The sequence below is a fragment of the Fringilla coelebs genome, assembly GCF_963513975.1.
Source record: "Fringilla coelebs genome assembly, chromosome: 8".
Classification (NCBI taxonomy): domain Eukaryota; kingdom Metazoa; phylum Chordata; class Aves; order Passeriformes; family Fringillidae; genus Fringilla; species Fringilla coelebs.
This window is the reverse complement of record NC_140066.1, coordinates 19,928,461-19,949,526: the sequence shown is the minus strand read 5'-3', so window position 1 is coordinate 19,949,526 and position 21,066 is coordinate 19,928,461. Positions and strand designations below refer to the sequence as shown.

Here is a 21,066-nt window from a genome sequence, read left to right as displayed (position 1 = left end):
AGAAAAACTGGAAATCCTTTCTAAAACTCAGAGGTGAAATTAGGCTGAACATTAGACTGATTAAGGTGTTCAGTATTGAGGACACTGCACATTGTGCTCTTTCCCAATAACTGTTGGTCACTGAACTGAATGTTTCCCTGTAACCCCTCGCAGGGTGTGTCTGTGGCTGGTTCTTCTTCTATAGCATGGGAAAATAGTCTAGAAAAGATCGAACTTGATGTCCTGGGGCAGCCCTTGGTGGCTGCTGCCAGGATGAGTAAACTTAATTTCAGACCAGTGTTCACACAACCAGATTTTGAGGAACTGCTAGATCCACCTTCCTTCACCTCCCTGAAAGGGCAGTGTGTCCCCACTGCTTTCTTCAGTTGGGCAGAGCCATGTGCTCTGGATCATGGAGAATCAGTTCTAGTTCATGGTCAGCCCTGACTCTGCAGCAGGGTAAATGCACCACTGGTGAGGGTGGAAGGAGTTCAGTGCTGTGATTCTGGTTTTCCCTCCCTTCCATTGTATGTTTTGTGCAGAGTCACTGTCAGGTTCATCCCGTGCACCTTGTCTGAGTGCTGGGTGGTGCTGCAGAAGTGTGGATGAGAGCAGAGCTGAAGGGCTTTGCTGCCAGATCCTGCAGAGAGGCCCTCTGTTCCTCTTTGCCTAAGCTGGAATTGTGGATGCTGCTCCCCCTCCCTTCAGAGCTGAGCCTGTTTCTGTATGGGGTGCAGCGTTTGCTGTGCTAGTGCTGGGTCTGCCCTGCTGCTTTATGGGGTGGGCAGGTCAGTTGTGAGTGGCCTGGGGCAGCCAGGACACTGGGATTTATAAATGATGTGGTGTGGGCAAGAGCAGCCACTCTGTGTCTTGGACTGCAGACGTCCCCAGAAGAACTCAGTTCCCAGTGGTACCACAGGTTGCTAGAGGAGGTGTGTCATTTGCATATGTTTGCATGAAGGTGGCCTTTGCATGTGTTTTCTATATTACGAGAGGCAAACATGTTTTGTTTACGTTGTTCTCTATCTCCCAGATTATCATCAAATGGGTTTCACTTTCCACAAGTCTTGACTGAGGAATCTGGGCTTATGCCCCCACCCAGAAACACCCACAGTGCCTGAGCTCTCCTGACTTGCCCTGTAATGATGAACCCTTTGGTGTGATCTCTACCCCCCCAGAATAGTCTCATAGGCAAACACCAACATGATGGGCTGAGGACCTAGAAGAACTTCAACTTCTTTACTGATGGTGGCAGGAATATTTGCTGAGATGGATGCAGCTGTCTTTTATGTACAGGTTGCTCTATTGCCAGGTTATGAGCATGAAAACAGTTAGTGTGAGGGTAAGAGAGTATCTGCATCTGTCCAACAATCAAGTGCTTTTTCTCTGACATATATGTTATGGTGTTGGATTTCTTGCATTTGGGCCAGTATAGCCAACTCCTGTCTGCTTAGATGCCAGGGTAGTTTTACAAGTGAAAATCTTTTGGGTCTTTGGTATTGTGAGGAGAGGAAAACAAGTGAAACACTATCAGGATGAAAAATTATTCAATTTCAGCAAAGTTCAGTAAACAGAGAAATTATCTCCCATTTTGGGTTTTCAGGGGAAATCACCTTTGTCTTAAGTGAAATATGTAGTGCAGGTCAACAAGGAAACAGAAAATGAGATCTTAGCAAAATCAGTCATATAAAAACTGAAATCTGCCAAATTAAGGGATCCCTGAAGTGTTCTATGTAATATATTTGTAATTTCAGTCGTCATTCATATGTACCTCAGCTTCTTCAGAAAGACTGCAGTCACCAAAATAGTGTAACACCATAGGAAGCAGTGTAAAAGTATTGCAAACCAATTATCAATAGTAAACCTCTATACCTATCCCTACACCAATAATCAACTGCTAAATAGAAATATCTGGGGTTTCTACTGCATGAATTAAATCCTTCTGTGGCACTCTAAGCATATTTTTTTAGTAGTTCAATGATTTTCAGGTACATTTTCTCAGCTGCATCAAGGCCCCAGAGGAAATCAAGGTGTCCCCATGCAGGAAAATGCTCATGGTAAATGAGATTAGTAATCCGAGGAAGCAGCCTTGCTATGTCTGTTGGATCTGCAAGTTTGTCGCGTCCACCACTCCAAACAGCAACTGGTGTCTTTATCTCCTCTATCTTGTATGTAGGAGGAGCAGTCTGTAAGACAGGGACACAACTGTATCAAAGTTGTGTTTAGAGAAAGGTTTCTGTGCAAACAGCTCTCTTTGTCTTTTGCTTCTGCAGTAAAACCATAAGGATGAAGGCCACGCTCTTATTGCTCATTGCCCTGACCCCATTCCCTGCCTTCCTTGTCATCACAGAAGAAGTTAAGGAAACACAGAAGATTAAAATGGAGATCCTTTGAGATGTAAACCAAAAGCCTTAATGCAGGATGGTTATTTGTCAATGTAGTAAGGGACCATGCACAAGGTGTTTTGAAACTTGCCCTTATCAAAGGGTGGTTCAGTTATCTTTCTTCTTGTCTGCTTTTTGGGCCATTTCCTAACCTTCCCCAATACAGGGAATAAAACATTGCCCATTTCAAAGTTTAAACTTTGCGTGTTTAAAGACCGTATGTGTGTATGAAAGGTGTCTGAGAAGGAAGGCGTCCTTGCAATCTTTTCCACTTGCAAAATAATGTGCCACCCATGAAATAGCCTGCCCTGACTCACAAAGCACACTACAAGTCAACTGATCTATCTGATCAAACCTCAAAAAATAATCAGATGAGTTATAAGTGTTGCAAGAGGAGCAGAGCATTTTCAGGTGTTGACTACACAGTAACTAAAGCTCCTACAGATCAAATTTTGCCTGTTTCCTTTTTTCCATTCTGGATACTTTACTTCTCCCCAGCAATATTCACTGTGCCATACTGAACTATCCCTTAAGTTTAATTTTTACCGCAATTAGCCTCTGAAAATCAAGGTATGCATTTCCACTTTTTTTTGTTTTGTTTTAATCTCCATTTTAGTGTTTAACTAAAACACAGACTTTGAGGATTTTTGGGGAAGTACTTATCCAGTCTAGGACCTGGGTGTGACTCTCAGTCTTTTGGGAATGGCAGGTAAACTGACATGTTCTTGGACACATCCCTGCATCAGGAGGGGAGGCTGCAAGAATCTGTATGTGTCGTGTTTGTGAATAGACTCTGGCAATTATGAGCATTAAACTCAGGTGAAGCTTTACCTAAGACCACCCTTCCCTTCTTTTTGTGGCATTCAAGGCACTAATATATGAATTTTTCTATTTTTAGTTTTGCCAGGACCCAGGGATGAGTTCTCAGAAAAATGAATTGCCTTACCTGGTTGTATTTCTTCATGTTTTCCTTAGAGCCATAGTCATAAGCTTGAAATTGGTCAGCATATTTTATCTGTTAATGTTGTAACAAGGACAGATAAAATGAAAATGTTAAGAGACAGAGTGCAGGAGTTGTTTTCTGGCATAAGATTGAACTCAAGTCTCAGGCAGTAGACAGGATTCCAGAGATACTAAGGAGGGATAGTGGGGTAAGTGGTTTCACCACCTTTCCCCTTAGTAACATTTTCTTCTGATCTCCAACCACCCCTTGTTATGTTTAATTGTTGAAGCCTAGCTGCCCTATCTTAATTGGCTCTTTAGTTAGCTAATGTAGCTCTTTTTGATGCAGGAGCATGTCAGGGCTCCCACTAGCCTGGGATACCTCCTCAAAATCCTCAGCTTTTGTGTGCCTGCTTGGTCTGGTCTGCTCACAGTAGTGGCAATGGTATCGGAGGCTCTGAACTGCATATAGGTATATTTGGAGCAGAGTGTGATTACCTTAGCACTAAACTGTTGTCTTCTGTGATTTGTCTAAAAGGAATATCAAAATAAAAAAGGGTTAACCTGTCTTACTGAAAATGTGTGTGCATTTTTTTTTAATCTAAACCTCTAAGTAACTGAGGATATGGTAGAAATCTGTTAGCTCATCTCTCTTTTCTGGGTTTGGGTGCTGGGTTTCTGTGCTGAATACCAGGAATTTTAGGCAGGGGATGCACAGCAGCACACATGTATTTAAGGGCTGGTTTAAGTGACACAGTTCACTTAGGGTTCCCTTAAGTTCACAGCTCACACAGAGTGATGTGTTTCTGAGCCGATGCCATCTTGCCCTGGTCTGATTTGGAGCCTAGGCAGAGCAAGCTTAGGTCTGAAAGTGCATGAGGTACCAGCAGAAGAGGCAGTTCCCCATTTTGCCATTGTGCCAGCAAAAGCATTTGTGCAGTAAACTGGCTTTTGGAGGTAATCAAGGCTGCAATTAACCCTCTGGGAGACAAGCTTTAACCTAAATCCCTTCTTTGTCTGGTTCATCCTTGACTGTAAAGTTCTCACTTATCCCACCTGCCAAGTGCCTAGACTGTGCTTGGGCTCACTTCTGCAGCTTCCTGCACACATCTCCATAAATAAGGGCATCATCCATAAATAAGGATGAAGGCTGGAAGCCATTAGAGCCAAGAGAGGTGTGATGGGGAAATCTCAGAGCCTGGAGCCAAAGGGGAAATGTGGGGAATCATCTGGTGAGCCATGGGGAACTCTGTGACAGGTGAGATGTGATGGGCAGATTTCCAGATCTGTCACCTCTGGACTTCCCTGTTGGCTGGCAGTTGCATAAAGAGCCATCCTAAGGGTGTTTCTATGTCAGCACGGTTATACCTGATGCCAGTGAAGGATGTTCTGTACCGATGTTCCGGCTGGGTAGTGTCCCGTGTACGAATCTGTTCGACTCTGCAGACAAAGCACAAGTGTTGTGAAGGCAGAGAGCCAGTGCTGTGACAGAATAAAGCTGTGAAGACCCTGAGCAACATACTGCTGAATACCCCATTTTTATAGGATATTCTTCAGATATAAAAATGCAAGTTGAGGAAAGACTCACAAATATGCTAGTTTGCAGTAGGAATGATTACATAGAATTTTATATCTTTGGGATAATCTTTTCAACATTCCCAACATAGAGAAAACATCATTTGAGAGGCATGTGCAGCCTTTGTTTTCCCAGTTTGTATGATTTGTATAATGCTTTTAAATAGTGCTGTGTATAATCAGTAGAGAAAGACTGTTACTATACATTTCTCTGGGCATAATGAAGCTGTGTGTCTGAGAGCTTTTTATGGGTACACTTAAATAGTTTAATAGTTAAACAGTTAAATAGTCTGAGAGATGAAAGGTGACTGAAGAACTGACACATGAAAGGTCTGTAAGAACAAGAGGTAGCAGCCAGAGTAAAGGAATGCAATCTTTCTGCTGGGAGAAGTGTGAAGAAAGAGCTTTGAGTTTTGGCTGGAAACGTTTCAATGTGTAGCAAGCAAAAAGAAACCGTCTCTTAGTTCAGAGGAGTCAGATGCCTTGTTGTTTAGGAAGGAAAATATATGAATTGTCCAAAATAGAAAAAGATTCTTGTCCAGTTGCCCATCAAAGCTTCTTCAGTTTCACTTGTATGAAGCTTTTCTGGGAGGTGCTTACCGTGTTCATATTTTGTATCATGCCCCCAACCAGGTAGCAGAAGAAACTGCCACAAACTTTCTCCAGACATGCACAGAACCGTGTTACAGGTCCTTTCATCAGCTCATTGTATTGAAAAGCTCCTTTGCAGCCAAGTAGTAACTGAGGGGAGGGAAAGGACAAAACTTTTCTTAGCTGTTGCAAGATTATTTCATGCAGAAAACTCCCCTTCTTTAAGTCACTCTCTCTTCTTTAATAGCCTTGACTCTTCACAAGAGGCAAGATTGCTGGAACTGCTTGCCATCCCACTATCCTTTACAGAGTGTTCTTCCCAAGGGCAGAACATGTGTTCCTCCTTCTCCTTGACACAAATGCTGGAGGTCACTATCCATCTGGTTTTAGTGTACTGATCTCAGTGAGAAAGGAAGTGTGCTGCACTGATGGCTGCTGAATACAGGAACTCCCTTTTTGCCCTAATACCTTTTCCTGGCAGGTGCAAACTGCACTGAGTACCACTCCTAAGTAAAGAGGGATCAGACAAATGAGAAGGGCGTAGGACTGAATGCTCTACAGTCACATCATGGGTGCAGCTTGGACAGAAAGAGGATGTGCTTCTGTTTGACATAAAGCATAGCATGCATGATTTCCACATTCCCAGCAAATTCTATTAAGTTGACACCTTCTGGTGTTTAGGTTTCATTTATCATTTTACAAGTAAATGCTTTACAAGCATAAATGATCTGCATGTCTGATAAGATTAAGATGTGAAATATCTTACTTGTGGTTTTTATTAGTGCTTTAGGCTAGATTTAGTAGACTATATTAGATTTCTTTTGTTCTGGTATTTGAAAGTTTTCTTCAGAAATATTTGACTTAAATAAGAAAAGGTGAAAGTATGCCTGCTACCTTAAAGAAATTTCAAAAGCCATACCATGTGAAACCTTGCAGTTTCGCTCTTTGGAAAGTCTGAAGTCTGTTATACTGAATTCAATTCTAACTGACCACCCCTTTAAAGTTCAGGTTGAGTGAGTCCAGTAGAGACAAAGCAGACAATTATGTCTTTCTCTTTAGAAGGAGAAATTACTTACCCTGAGCAGTGGCAGGGGAATCTGTGCAAATGTTGTCAGAGGACTGGTAGCATGTGTGATGGTGGTCACTGGTGCCAAAGCAAAGACTGCTTTAATCTTCTGAGGTATATCAGGAAGAGTAGAAAGTGCTATGAAGCCTGCAAGCTCAGAAAAAGAACTCAAGTTGATGAAGAGATCTCCAAAGACCAAATAAATAAAAAAGCAGTAGGCAGCAAAGGAGTGAGGCTAGGTTAGCATCCCAGTGGCTGTTTTCTATTTCTGTGCTGCAGACCTAAAGAGAATGATTGATTCTTGCTTAAAACCTTTATTTGGAAGATAAAGTTCATTCTAAGGATACAAGCTCTTTAGAGCATGTCCTGATACTGCTTTTGTCAGAACTGGTAATTTTGTGTCAAGGCCAGTTTTGGTTGAAAAGGTATATTAATAAGATTTTTGAAATTCAAATTCTCTCTAAAGTTCCCTATAATCAAAATAAAATGTTTCTCATCTTGCAGTCTCTAAAAGACTGTACATGTGTATGCTGCCATTCAGCAATACAAAAATTATCTGAAGAGTAAGAATAAATGTTTTTCCTTGTTATTAAGCACATACTTGCATGAAAGTGAATTCACACACAAAGGAAGAGTATAAGGAAAGCATTAAAGCTAAAAAGGGTCTGTCCCATCCCTTTTCTGAATGTGTTCAAATTTCTCCACTGGTGAGCTTGAGTCGCTGACAGAATTACCTGAAGACAAAGAAGGTGGTGATTTTGTCTGAACTATTAATTTTGTAATCAGACTCTTAGAATGCCCATATGGGAAAAAAGGAAAATATATTTCTAATAATGCCACTTTTCCCCATTTTCTCCTCTGTTTCTGAGCTGGTTTTTGGAAAAGGACAATGGTATACTGTGACATAAGAGTCTGCTTACAGACCTTATCTATAAACATAAACACTAACACTGACTGTTTGGTACCCAGATAGTTCTAACATTACCTGCAGCTGACCCTTCAGAGTGACCAATGTAGTAAACATCCTTCTGTCCAGTTTTATTCATGATGAAGTTCAGCTCTGCTGGAATATCATATTTACCTATCTCGTCGAAGCTGTGGAGAGAAACACAGAAAGCTGGCAGACAATTTGACTATCACAGTGTGAGTTACTGCCTGTCAGATTTGTTCATGGCACCCAGCAGGAGCCATTGAAGGGGAGGTTGCACACTGTGTCTGCATCCCTGCTTGGGCTGGGGCAGAGGTGCAGCTGTGCAGCCTGGCTGCTGCTGCCTTGGGCTCTGTGTGCATGAGGTGCCAGTTTCACTGACAGCTGCAGCCCTTGGGGAACTGAATTTAATCAGTGCTTTCACCTGCATGGGCTACAAGAAGTGTTTTTTTCTCAGATAACATCAGTTGTAGTAGATCAGATTTCTAGAATGAGTTGAGCGCTCTCCTGTCCTTTCTGCACTGGGAACATGGTGTCTGTGGGAGACTTCAAGGTTACAGATGCCTCCCAGTTTTGGAAGCCCTTTCCCACAGAAACCAGCAAAGGTGACCTGTGTATTTCCAGCTTTGCTTCTGTGTGTGCTGATTCCAGAAGAGCCTGTCCAGCTCATGCAGCCAATTCCTTTTTATAACCTCCCTGATATGCCCAGGAGTGGCTGCATCTGTGGAAAAGAGTTTGTCTAGTCTCCTTAAAGTTGCACTTTTTGGACTTTTTTGTCCCACTTGAAGTAAGATTATATGAAAACATGTTGTGTTTTCATGTCATTTAAAAGGGAATTTTTTCATATAGCCAGAAGGGGAAAGGTTCTGCATCCTAGCAGCAACTGACTAATCTTGCTAGTTCCCTGATAGCTGCTGTTTTCAGAAATTCTTTCTCCAAAGAGTACCTGAACTGCCAGAACTCTTTCTGGCAGGGCTTAAGGGTCTTGTGTTTTAAAGACCAGGTGTCTCCTCTGCTGTTTCCCAGCCAGACATCATAGCCAGCATCTGCAAGGAGGAAGCCCAAGCTGTTGTTGGGCAGGTTGGCAATCCAGTGAATAGAATCTGATAAAAAACCATGATGTAGCAAGACTGCAGGCTTCTTCCCTAAAACAGAAGAGATTTTCTTAGGCTGTAATAGTAACAGGTAATGTGTATGTACATCTGGGGTGCAGAATTTGGTTTTGCAGGAGTGTTTTAACCAATATACAGGATTCAGGCCCCATTCTAGGCTGAATGACTGGGTACCCTTGCTGATATGGGAAGGAATGGAACTATGCATTTGCAAAGGGAAAGGATGGGGAATCCATGTAAGAGTTGGCTCTCAGACTGTCCTTATGTCCTATATGTCATACCTGTATTTTGGCTGTTCCTTCCAGAAGGAATTCTGAAAATACCGAGAATGTATCCATCCTCTGTTGGAATCTCATATTCCTCGCTGGGGAATCCGTGATATCTGATAATTTCACTCTGTGGGAAATCAGAGGAGAGTTTTTTATTATGCATCTACAGTGAAGATACTGGTGTAAGAACTGTTTGGAGGCAGCTTCTGCTCAGGAATGTGAAGCTAGCCAAGAACATGCCAGGGAGATAAATGTGATGGCATATTGCTAGCCTTTCTCTACTGCTCTGTGTTGCACTGGTAGGGAGGGACACCAAAAGGGATTCCTGCAGGAAAGCAAACCCCAGGTCTCTATTTTTGTGGGTGATCCTATGGCAGATCCTATAGCTGCCATGCTGTCATGGGGCTGGAGGATGCAAAGAGCAGTGAGAGTAGTTGGGGTGAGTTTCTGTGAAGTGGTTTGTGTATTCTACTTAATGCCTAGTATCACTCAAATTGTAGTAATCGCTGTAGCTGTGGCACTCAAGCACTACACAGATTTATAAGAGCAGCAGGATGCAGTGAAATCTTCATCAGACCTGCTTAGATGGTACTTGTCTTGAATTTGATTCCCTATTATGGGCAAAGTGAGCGAGTGACTAACCCTTTGGGAGATAGTTTATCCTGTTTTGCAAGGGTGACACAGGTCTGTATTATGATATTCTGCCTTGGAATGTGGTCAAGCCACTCAAATAATATCCTATTTTGCAAGCTATCAATGGTAGGCTGAGAAGGAGCACCATGTATGCCTGTTGGTGTTGAATTATGCTAAAACAGGTCTGACACATCAACCCCAAATTATCATCCTGATAATGAAACAAAGATCTGGCAAAGATAATCTGCTAAGCCAACCTGGAGACATAAGGTTGGTAGTCAATCACTTTGTACTTTCAATGACCAGTCCACTTTTATATGGTTAAGTTCTCCTAATATATCCCTTCTTGGAGTGTGTATGATGATTTCTCCTTTGGGTTGGGATGCTCCTCAAAGTTACTCCTAGAGCCTGAGCAAAAGAGATTTTGCCCACAGTTGTTGGTATGGGTGAGAGTGAGTTACTTCAATCTCTACTTTAAAAATTGTTTCATTTTGCTAGTTTTAATACAATTGCTTTTATATGATTGCTTCGATACAAATGCATTGTCCTATATTATATTACACCAGTAGATTTAGCTACTCTTCTGTGTAGTAAAAAAAATCAGATTAGGTTATTAAGTCTAATCAATAATTATAATAAATCATTCTTTTTTATATAAATATATCTGGTTTGCCATGGTAAGTCCTGCAGGACAAAGTTGTAGAATGGTTCAATCACACCTTTATAATTCCTTAGCCTTCAGCAGTGAAAGTCAGAGGCTGAGACTGGGTTCAGCTGCACCCAAGCTCCTCTTTGAGAAGGAGTTCAGAAATCAAGGGGGTCCCTTCAGCACCTCAGGACTCAGCAGAAGGGCTTCTCTAGTGAACAATGTCTGAAGCTCCCACTGTCCCCACAACAAGGTTGTACCTTTCCAGGCAGTAAACAGGCAGCAGTATCTCTATGTGATCCACAGTGAATCCCTTCTTGCTGAAGTGTTGTTAAGCAAGCCACAGAGGGTGGATCTCTTATTTCAGACTCACAGCACCACCTACTACACCGCTGCCACAGTGAGGAAATCTTTGATTCAGAGCAAGGGGTTTTGTTTTGAGAATCTGTTGTTTGAAGAAGGGGTACAAGCACCCTTACCACTGTACTAGGCAAAGAGTTTGTTACAGAAGGGCAGGCCTTGAGAGTAGAAGCCACCTTTGTTTTCCACTGCAAAGGAATTCTTCTCTCTAGCTCAGACTGTTTGGATAGGAGCATCAACATTTCCTCTAGGTCTGTGGTGCTGGGGGGACCCCTTTGAAGGGGACTTTAGCCTCCTGGCAGGCACTGTTAGTCAGTGGTAGTGGTAGTGGGAGAGATGCTTTAGAAAGAAAGGAAAGAAGGTGACCCAACTTACAACATTCATGAAACATTCCGGGTTGCGACTCCTGCAGCGGCTTGTGTCAACACCTGCAGTGGAGGCTGCTGTGAGTCCTGCTGGAAAGGCAACTCCGTGGGAGCAGAGCAGCACGAGGAGGCACCACATCCTGGGGCTGTGTGGAAGAGCAGGCGCTCTTTGTTCATTAGGAAGAGAGTGGTGTGGAATTCCACAGGAGGACCCAAGAGGAGAGTCTCCTGAAGGTTGCCCAAGGTCTGTTCCCCAAGGGCTGCCAGAATAAGTACCTGTGTAAAGGAAGGATTGTCTACAGCTTTTCCTGTTTAGTATGGACTAAAAATGAGTCAAAGGCTCCAGGATGAGAAAGAACCAACCTGGGGGCCTGTGTTTATAAGACATCAATGCTGGTTTGTGATGAGCCTCTCTGCATGTGGTCTTTTCTATTGTAAGTCTGTCTCTCTTGGAGAAAAGGCTGAATCTCCCTGGATTTTAGGCATTTCTGGTGGTCACAGTAAAGCTTGTCTGAGCACAAATGGTAGTGCTCTCTGTGTAGTTAATGCCCTGCTTTTTGGTTGTAGTCACCTTTGTAATTAGCCTGGATGGAACGGGTCATAAACACAGAGTACTTTATCTGAATCACCACGGGGAAGATCATTAAGGTTTGGAGAGTGTAGAAAGGACAGGTAAAATATTTTTTTATTTGTTCCCTCTGAATTTCTTCGGGAGGGCAGGAATGAGTGGGTTGTCAATTATCTTCATTTTTTATTAAATCTATCATATCATTTGAGAAACTACAACATTTTGATTAAGCCACAATTGGAATATTCTATATAGATGGATAGATATAATATAAAAAATACATATCATTATATATTATTAGAATATATATATACAGCATAATATTATACTTTTAATATTGAAATCCAAACTCATTGTGGTCTATCCACTTTGTAAGAGAACACTCCAATTCTTCTGTCAATACAACAGAAATCCTCCTACCTGTGTGCTCTGGAAGCACAGTTTCAGAGTAAATATTCCACTGCTTTCTGCTATTTTATTTAGTTCAAGCAAAAGTAAAAAACACATTCCTCTTTTTCTGCATGTGGAGCATTGTTTGGGAAGAAAACTGAGAAGTTCAGCATAAGTCACAGTTTGTACTAAAGATGAATCTATGCAGTAGCTAAATTATTACCTTCTTTATGGTGTGCAATTTTCTATGTACTCTACTGAATATGAAAGCTTTGTAAATCAGATGTAGTGCACCAATCAACCCCAAGGCTTGGCACACAGCTGTCTCATTAATTTCAATGGCCAGGTCATAGTGGCTTTGAACAATAATCTTTTTATGCAATGAAACAATGTCAAAGAGTGGCATTTACCACAGCAAACTGGAAATAACAGAAATATTTTAAAAAGAATAAAAGGGTAGTGGAACATGCCTAAAAGATACGTTCAGAAGTGCCATTTCTGGAGGTTTTTGATATTAATGAAAACAAGCCTTAAACCCTCTAGAAATTCATCAGTGGACTCTTGAGAGTCATAGGGCTTTCACATACACTCTGAACGGGACAGAAAGACATCAGGCTAGCAAGTGTCAGAATCTCTGGGCTGACTTACAGGGAAAACTCAAATGCTTCTGCTGCTATAAGAACAAAATTTATTTCATTTATCTACATGCTTTCAATGCTGAGATTTCCATGCATCCACAGAGACAGGTTTCCCTAGGGGGGAAAAAAACCCCAAAACAACAAGGAGAAGAAAATGAAACCGTCAGTTACTCCTTTTTCCCACTTGCATGGGCCAAAGGCTTTTTCCTCTCCACCTCTGGCACATCTGCCCTTTGATGCACAGCAGTCAGGAAGGATGGCAGGCTGGCTGCTCTGAGAACCAGCTGCACAGGACCAGGACAGCACATCTGCATGGAGACAGGCAAGGGAAAAGAGAGCATGGATGCCTATAAACAAACTTACCTCTGGTTTGGCTCCTGGGCTTGCACCTCCTGCTGCAGTTCCTGCTCTGTCTCCTCCTGATTCACTGCCAGAAGCTTGTGCCAATAAAAGGAGCAGCAGTAGAGTTCTGTGTGAGATCTGCATGCACAGGAGAGCATGTTTAAGCGCTGCTTGTTTGGCAGTATTTAAGGAGTGGAGTTTTTCTATGATAAATAGCGCCGTTGCATGAATTCTGAAAGACCAAATTGCACCATGGATCTGGTGAGGTAAAGAGGCATCTAACCTGTCATTAGAACACTTATGAGGAACTTGGTTATTCTTGTTCCCTGAGGCTGTGGCAGATCTTTATCTGTACTGCTACCTGTCTTAATCAGTGCTGTAACTACTATATTTTGGCATAAAAAGGAGGAAGGATCCATCTTTTCTCAAAACTTTCTAGCTGTGAATGTGATCTCTGCTGCTGTGGGCAGTACAAAAGCTGTTTTGGTCACTGGTTCCACACTGGTTGCTTGTTTTCTGAATTGCTGATTGCCTGGGACAATCCTTCTTTGTTAGATAATCTTAGAATAAAACCAGGAGTGATTTGAAAGGTGTAAATCCCACAACATACAAAAAAGAGTTTGCTCTGAATTACCCAGCTTCTGTAGGGATTCTCAGGACCTGAATTAAATTTGAAAACATTGTTTAAACTTTGAGTCAAGAGAAGGTGCTAACACTAATTCTTGTTATTTCCAAGCCACCTCCATAACTCTGTGAACACAATATATTAGAGACTCCTGCCTCCTGAATTAGTTGAAGTCAACCTGGGGGGCTTGATCCTCACTGAAACTGGCCTGGCTTCTTGATGCTGCAAATTCTTTGAAACGTGGGTGCTAATGATATGCTGCCTTGCCTGGGAAAATGAATGAAGTAAGTACTTGTTAGTAAACAAAACCTGAGAGTCACCACAGAGACAATTCTGCTTTATGAAGTAGAGCACAGTCTCTGGAAAAGCCAAAAAGGTGATTTCTCAATGAAAAGCATCACAGTTCAGTAGGTCTGATACCCCCCTTAGTGAAAGATATTGAAGACTTTGTTCTAGTCCCAGATAATACCACCCTACCTTTTTTGTTTTATAGAATTGCCAGCTGGGAATGATCTGAAACATTTTACCCATATCACCTTGTGGTGGCATATGGGATGTATGATCTATTTTCTGATATTGTTGATGGGAACCAAGTGAAGAGCAAAAGACATGTTAGCCCATCTGAAAAGGGAAAAGAGAATGAAAGTAGTGCATATAAAAAGAGAATAAAACCCAAAAAGCCTAGGAACAGAAACTTCCCAGGATGGGCTGCCCTTACATAGAGAACCAGGGAAGCTGAGATAGAAAGAATTCTGTTCTAAAATGCTGTGTTGAAACTGAAGTCCAGGTGGTCAGGTCTGGAGCTGGACATAGCATGAGCTCAGTTTAGTGTTATAAAATACAAGCTCTGGTCCATGCCATGGAGGGGTTTCTTTGTGGTCTTGGGTCTGTTGAGTCTATCCTGTCCTGTAGCAGAGGTGCCAGGGACCTTGCAAGGATGTTGTGCAAGTGGTTAACAGTCCTCTGAGGGAAAGTGTGAGGTGTCAGTGTCCCTCTTGTGCTGACACTGCCCCTTCCAGGACTGCATTTCCTGGGAATGTGCATTTGGGAGGACTGTTCTGCACACACGACTTCAACAAGCCTCAGGCTGCTTTCCTGGGAGTAATGCAGCTCATGTGATTCGTGGCAACACAAATTCTAGTGCTTGGAATTTAAAGAGACATTTTATTGAATTTTATTGAATATGCTGTTCTTAAGCTATTGATATCTAGTTTAAAAAATTAGTTTACCTTATTATTGCCCTGGTGAAGGCCCTTATGAAAAATATTTAGTTCCCTTCTGGCTCACATGAAATTTTTGAAGTGTTGAATTCTGTCAGGAAGTAAGAATCATGTTTCCTACACAGACTGGGTAGGGAACAGTTTGCCCATGCACTGTCTTGGTACCCTGTCAAGAAAAAAACCCCGTATTCATAAAAAACCTTAAGTTTTTCAGGATTCTAATCTTCACTTACAAGTATGGCAAAGAGCACTGGAGCAATAGGTTAGTCAGAAGTGAACCTGTGACTATATACATTTGCATGAGTTTCATATCTCATCATGGTCGGGCTGCTTGACTGTTCTTCAGTTGAAGCTCTGACCAAAATAATAATTTCCGTGCTTTTCAAGAGGACTTGGGATGTGATGCTGGATTAAATGGTAATTTACACTGTCTTGGGAAAAGTGTTGCCTGAAGCTATTGCTCTGCTTTGGAGAGGATGGGCTTTTTCCTTTTTTTTTGGTTGGTTTGTTTGTTGGGTTTTTTTTAATACTTTTTCAGATACCATATATTTATTTATTTTTCTTAGGAAGAGATTATTACACTACTAAATTATTTTATGTAGCATAGTGATTCAATAACTCTTTCAACAGGTTTTAGTTTGTAAATTCCAACAAGCTGGTCAGCAGAAACAGGAGGGTGTGATTATCTTAGGATCTTGATGTGAAGAAGATCTTAATGAAAAACTGGTGAGGAAGACCTTCTCACCTTTGAGGTGTTACTCGCTCTTCCATGTCCTTAGTCCAACATCATGTTCACTACGTGCTTGAAGACCAGTCTGTGGTGAGGATGCCAGTGAGTCTGTCACAGGTAGGTGTTATATCTGTGTCTGTCACCTGCCAACCTAACTTTCTTCTGATAAGCAGCCACTGAAAGGGGTAGAACTGGTGCCAGCAAAAGAACACTACAGCCAGCGATGTTGTACTACTTAATTTAGACAAGGCTGGAGATAGAATAAGAAATTTTATATGGTCCTCCACCTCGCTGAGAATAAATGTGAAAATTATTTGGAAATAGAAGTTCTCAAATGTAAGGCAGAGGGCTTGGATTAAAGATGCATGCTTATATAAATATATTTTAAACTTTTTTAAAAATTTGCTTGAAATACATGAAACTTGTTTTAAACTATAAAAGGAAAATATATTTTTGAGGTGAATGCAAAAATTTGAAATTCACACACCTTGCTCAGAAAGATTGAGTGTAGTACAGAAATGTCATCAGCATCTTATCCTCAGGGCCATCAACAATAATTCTCTCCCCAATTAGCATATAAAATTATCAGGTTAGACATGATTTATATTCATTGGTTGGGCTGGGCTAGAAAGAGAAGGCTGAGCAAAAGTGATGAAAGCGGCCGGCCTGCTTAATTAAAGAGTGAGAGGCTAATTATACTGGGAGTTCTCGTTAAAGGCGTGGGATTTAGTTACTTCCCTTCTCCTGACAGGCATTTGAGGTGTTTTTGCAGAAGGTTTGGAATGTGTTTTAGTCAACAGTAGCTTGGGTGGCAAATTCAGTACAATTCTTCATTTTTTTTTTAGATTTCATGATCTTTATTCTTTTCACCCCTCCATTTCTTTACTTGTGAAACTTCCTTCCCTTCTCTCTCCCTCCTCTCCTCAACCTGTTTTGCTACTTTCCTTTTTAGGTAACTGGAGGATGTTATTGCAGAAATGACAAAGGAAAATTCTTCTGTGTTGTAACTTGTTCCATCAGTCTCCCGTCCGCTGCTGTTCTCACGTTTTCCTCCCTGGGTTGGGTTTCTGAAGACAATAGTTTTATGCTACTAAGTAGAAAGCACTGAGAGGAAACATAGCTTAAGAAAAAGTGATACTTTCACGTTAACTATTAACCAGATTCAAAGAGGCTCGAGCACATTTCAAGTGAGGGTAACTTGTTGGGCTGTTGAACAAGAAGGAGCTCCAGAGTGAAGAATAGGCATGGGGATACTCTATTCAGAGGTACGTGACCATTTTCTGCAGGTACTGACGCTCTTGAAGGTATGGGTGTTCACTGGGCTTGGTTTGTTCCCTTTGCAGCCTCCCATACACAGGCTTATTGCAATCTGGAAGTTGTTTCCCTTTGGAAATGTTTTCCTTTGTCTATTGCAAGCTGTCAGTAGTATTGTTCAGAGAAACAAAAAACAAAAAAAAATGCAATAACCGGCATAGTTATCGTGGCTTCACAAAGAATGTGTTCAACGTTTTCTGTTGTTCTGTGTTGAGGTCAGAATGATTCTGAACATGGTGCAAGCAACAAACAGCTTTGCAAAAAGCAGACAGCTCCTTGGCTTACACAGAATACAGGTAATAAAGTTAATGCTTAAGAAAACCTCTCACTCCCCCCATATTGTTTTAGGAAGGTAATAGTTTTTTTACTTTTATGGGTTTGTCCCCAAACTACAGTTCATTTAACATTTTCCTGGACTTTAGCATAAATTCTCCCTAAATGATTCTGTTATAAATTTCCCATTTGTACCTGTGGGGACAAAGGAGGATTTTGGTCATTTGTGACTGTGAAAAGAGTGTGTTGCGCTGTGTTTGTTTTTCTGGAGGTAGCATTACATAGCTGTTACTTTTAAAGGTTACATTTCTGTGCTGAAAGCCACTCTTTTATTTTCAAAAAGCTATTCCGTGAAATCAGGAAATCAGGTATCTTCTCCTCTTTCAGTATTACAAGGAACTTGAATCTGTGCATTCATAGGGTGATCAACTGAAGGGACTGCAGCTTATTCTGAAAGGATTTCTTGCCTCTCTCCAGATCTGCTACTCTGAGATAGTATTGCAGTGGAAACCAGTGTTGTCTAGCTTAATTCCACAGGTTTTTAAAGAATGTTTAAATGCTGTCCATGTTTTTCATGCTTATTAGTTAATATTTTCATATAAATACATTTTCTCTCTTTAAACACTTTGAGATACAGTTTTCCGTGTAAATTATAGTTCATTTATACAGGATAGAAAGCTAGGGAACCAAAAATAAAGAATTGTAAGTTGCCTTTTCTGAGAAGCAGAACTTACTTGGATATTAGTGTATTCTTTGGCATCCTAAACATAATTTAGACTTTCCTGTTAAATTCATAGCATGCTTTCATATAATTCATATAATTTTAGTGCAAAGGAAGAGGCTATGGATTGGTTCAGAATATTTTGACATTGCAAAATGTTTTTCTTTTTTCTAAACAATTGCAAAGAGTTGATGTAATTTAGGCAATCCCCCGGAGTTCTAAAGGAGGAAGCAATTATAAACTGAAATTGCTCTCCAAGTTGCAAGACAGGCTTTACCTTCACCTCCTCTCTATTGGTTGAATGCTTTGTCCTTCATACCGTGCCTTGAACCTTTACTTGTGTGGTAGAACTTGCTAAGGAGCTGGAGGTTTATCACTAGCTCATCAAAGCTGAGCCGAGGGTGATGCAAGAATCTCTGAAAACACCACACAGGTTCAGATGTGGTTGTTGATCTGCATCTGGGTAAACTACTAGGACCTAGCATCAGTCATGTTCCACAATTGATTTTAAAAAATTGGTTCTAAAACTGCCCTTTCTGGTAGTGAAAGTGTTACTGCTTTTCTGGCACTACTTATTTGGTGATCTTGTACTGAGTGTTCTCAGCCATGAAAACCTTTGCATGTCCTGTGAGTATTTCTCATCTTCCCTGAAGCCTTATATACTGAACAACTAAATTCTGGTCTGAAGGGCCTGCAGAAAAAGAAGTATTGTCGAAAGAAAGATTTTAAACCCTCAATTATTGGCATATCTGATCTTCAAACTCTTTCCATTCTCCAGTGTCTGCCCACTGCTTTTTTTTTTTTTTTTTCCCAGCTGGGCAGACTGTGCTCTAGTTTATGATTAGCCCTGATGCTATGGCTGGGGAAAGGCACCTCTGGAGAGGGTGGAAGGAGTGTTTGGGGTTGTGATTCTGGTTTTCCCTCCCTTCCATTGTACGTTTTGTGCAGAGTCACTGTCAGGTTCATCCCGTGCACCTTGTCTGAGTGCTGGGTGGTGCTGCAGAAGTGTGGATGAGAGCAGAGCTGAAGGGCTTTGCTGCCAGATCCTGCAGAGACCCTCTGTTCCTCTTTGCCTAAGCTGGAATTGTGGATGCTGCTCCCCCTCCCTTCAGAGCTGAGCCTGTTTCTGTATGGGGTGCAGCGTTTGCTGTGCCAGTGCTGGGTCTGCCCTGCTGCTTTATGGGGTGGGCAGGTCAGTTGTGAGCAGCCTGGGGCAGCCAGGACACTGGGATTTATAAATGATGTGGTGTGGGCAAGAGCAGCCACTCTGTGTCTTGGACTGCAAACCACTCCTCCACAAGCTGAGATCTCAGTTCCCAGTGGTGCTCTCTTCCGAATTTGTTGTTGTGGGGGCACTTCTATTCTCACACATCTTTAAAGGAGATCCCACAGACATGTGTGCTCCAGTTGCCAGTGCATCTCTGGGAACAAGGGGAGCTGCAGCGGCTCTCCTGGCTGCCCTCCACTGCCATCAGACTCCTGCTGCCATCATCCTGCTCCTTGCCACAGGTGAGCATGAGCACAAGGCATGAACTTGGGATTCCTTGGGTATGGCTTGCCCCTGGCATGTGAAGCTCAGGTCTTCTGAGAACTACCCCATAGGTTTATTTCTCTCCTGTGCAGGATGAGTGAGTAACAATAACATAGCAACAGTAATAACCATAACACTAATATGAAACTGGGTCTATCACTACTGAGGCAATCTTCTAACACTGTAGAAAACAGAGTGAGATTTTCCAGTCCCTTATTCTCCAGGCTTTTCTATAGACTTAAAGGAAATATGTTTTCTTGGATTTTGGATGGAACCTACTGTTTGTACCTAGCACTGATCTAACTCCATGCTTGGCCTCCCTGCTGATACTCCAGATAGGTGCTGTCTATCTGTTTGCAAGGACTTCTATTATTGTCTTATGAGCAAACTTTGGGGAATAGTTTAAAACAGTCTTAAGCAGAGTTAGTCCTCCTTTAGACAGGGTTGCCAGAGTGACAATCCAAAAAAAGTGAGAGGTGGAAAAGAGATTTGTGGCTGAGGCTTCACAACCACAGAAATCCTGGCACATGCTCAAGCCCCAGCCTGGGGCCAGGCAGGTTTTGTGTCTAATCTGTTGCTACTGGAAGCTTGTTTTGTTACTTTACTCTGCTTATGAATACAAACCTCCCTCTAATTTTCATGCTAAATTTCTTGGTCAGATGTATCATCCTTTTTACCATGTTCCTTGAAATTAGTTGGTCTTCTTTAACAATTACCCTCTAATTTATTTTGGAGCATCAGAGCCCGTGCTGTCTCTCCCTAGCCCAGCTAAGCAAATCAACCTTTCTTCAGGCTCTTCATATTCCTCAGTTGTAGAGAAGTTCAACGCTCCTGCCGTGGACTGATCAAATTTTAGGATCCAAATGACAAGAACTCTACACACTATCCGAGCAAAGTGTCTTCTATAACATCTCTTTCTGTGAGAGACACTATCTAATATAGCATTTGCCTTTCTTGGACAAGTGGCTGATTGCTACCTATTTGTAATTTTTCTTATCTTTACACTTTTCTAACATATTTTTTTCTGAATTCTTATTGTTATTGATATCAATATCATGAATTCATAGTTGCTGGCACTGCTTTGTTCATTTACTTTTTGAGAGATATATTACAAGTTGAGAGATGTATTACAAGTTTGGTCTGTGAGACTTTTCATCTTTCTTTGACTAAAAGGTGTTTTCAAGAATATAAACCAGCAGAGTGGTCCTCAAAAAAATCCTCTACAAATGGGGAAAAATGTTGTGTTTCTTTGTTGGTTTTTTTTAATTGAATATGAATGGAACATGTGAATGCAGACAGTATAATTTCTACAAAGTACCCCCACTCCAGGGGAACAATAATGATTCAATATGCATCTTTACATGATACTTTAAATACATCACTTTCCCAGGTATTAGTTGCTGGAATGGATGAGGACTGCTTCCTCACATTCTCTGTGCCCTTCATGTTTTCTGGGAACAGCTGGTTTCAGTAGGTGAAGGAGCACCTGTGACTTGTGTGTGCTGGGCTCTGTGGATGGCTTCAGCCCCAAATAATGTGGACTCTTAGGGAGTGGTCAGTGTCTCTAGGACTGAATTCAGCAGTAGTGTAAGGTTTAGAAAAAGATCCCATGGATCAGTCACAGCATCAGTCAGAAATGCCTTGGGTTCAACCACCAGCAAGTAAAAGTCTTGGAGGCAGTACAGAAAGAAAAGCAAAAAAAAAAAAAAAAAAAGCATATCCTTGAGCTGCTGAATGAGCAAAACCAGCCTAGAAAGGAGCAAATTTATATGGTAAATGACTGGGATTTGAGCAGATGTTCAACCAAAGAACAAATCTCCTGCATCTTTAAATAAGCAAAGCAATAGCTAAAAAAAAGAGTAGC

At 41.6% G+C, this 21,066-nt stretch overlaps 1 protein-coding gene across 1 annotated transcript; it reads right to left on the bottom strand.

The window, feature by feature from the left end:
* Positions 1-1,931: 1,931 nt before the first annotated feature.
* LOC311156306 (lysosomal acid lipase/cholesteryl ester hydrolase-like) lies at positions 1,932-10,989 on the bottom strand (the record flags this gene model as incomplete). Its single annotated transcript, XM_084210155.1, has 9 exons — positions 1,932-2,165; positions 3,310-3,378; positions 4,674-4,745; positions 5,481-5,621; positions 6,548-6,684; positions 7,523-7,632; positions 8,412-8,610; positions 8,859-8,973; positions 10,861-10,989. The coding sequence occupies 9 exons, from the start codon at positions 10,987-10,989 to the stop codon at positions 1,932-1,934; spliced, it is 1,206 nt and encodes a 401-aa protein (XP_084066281.1).
* Positions 10,990-21,066: the final 10,077 nt, after the last annotated feature.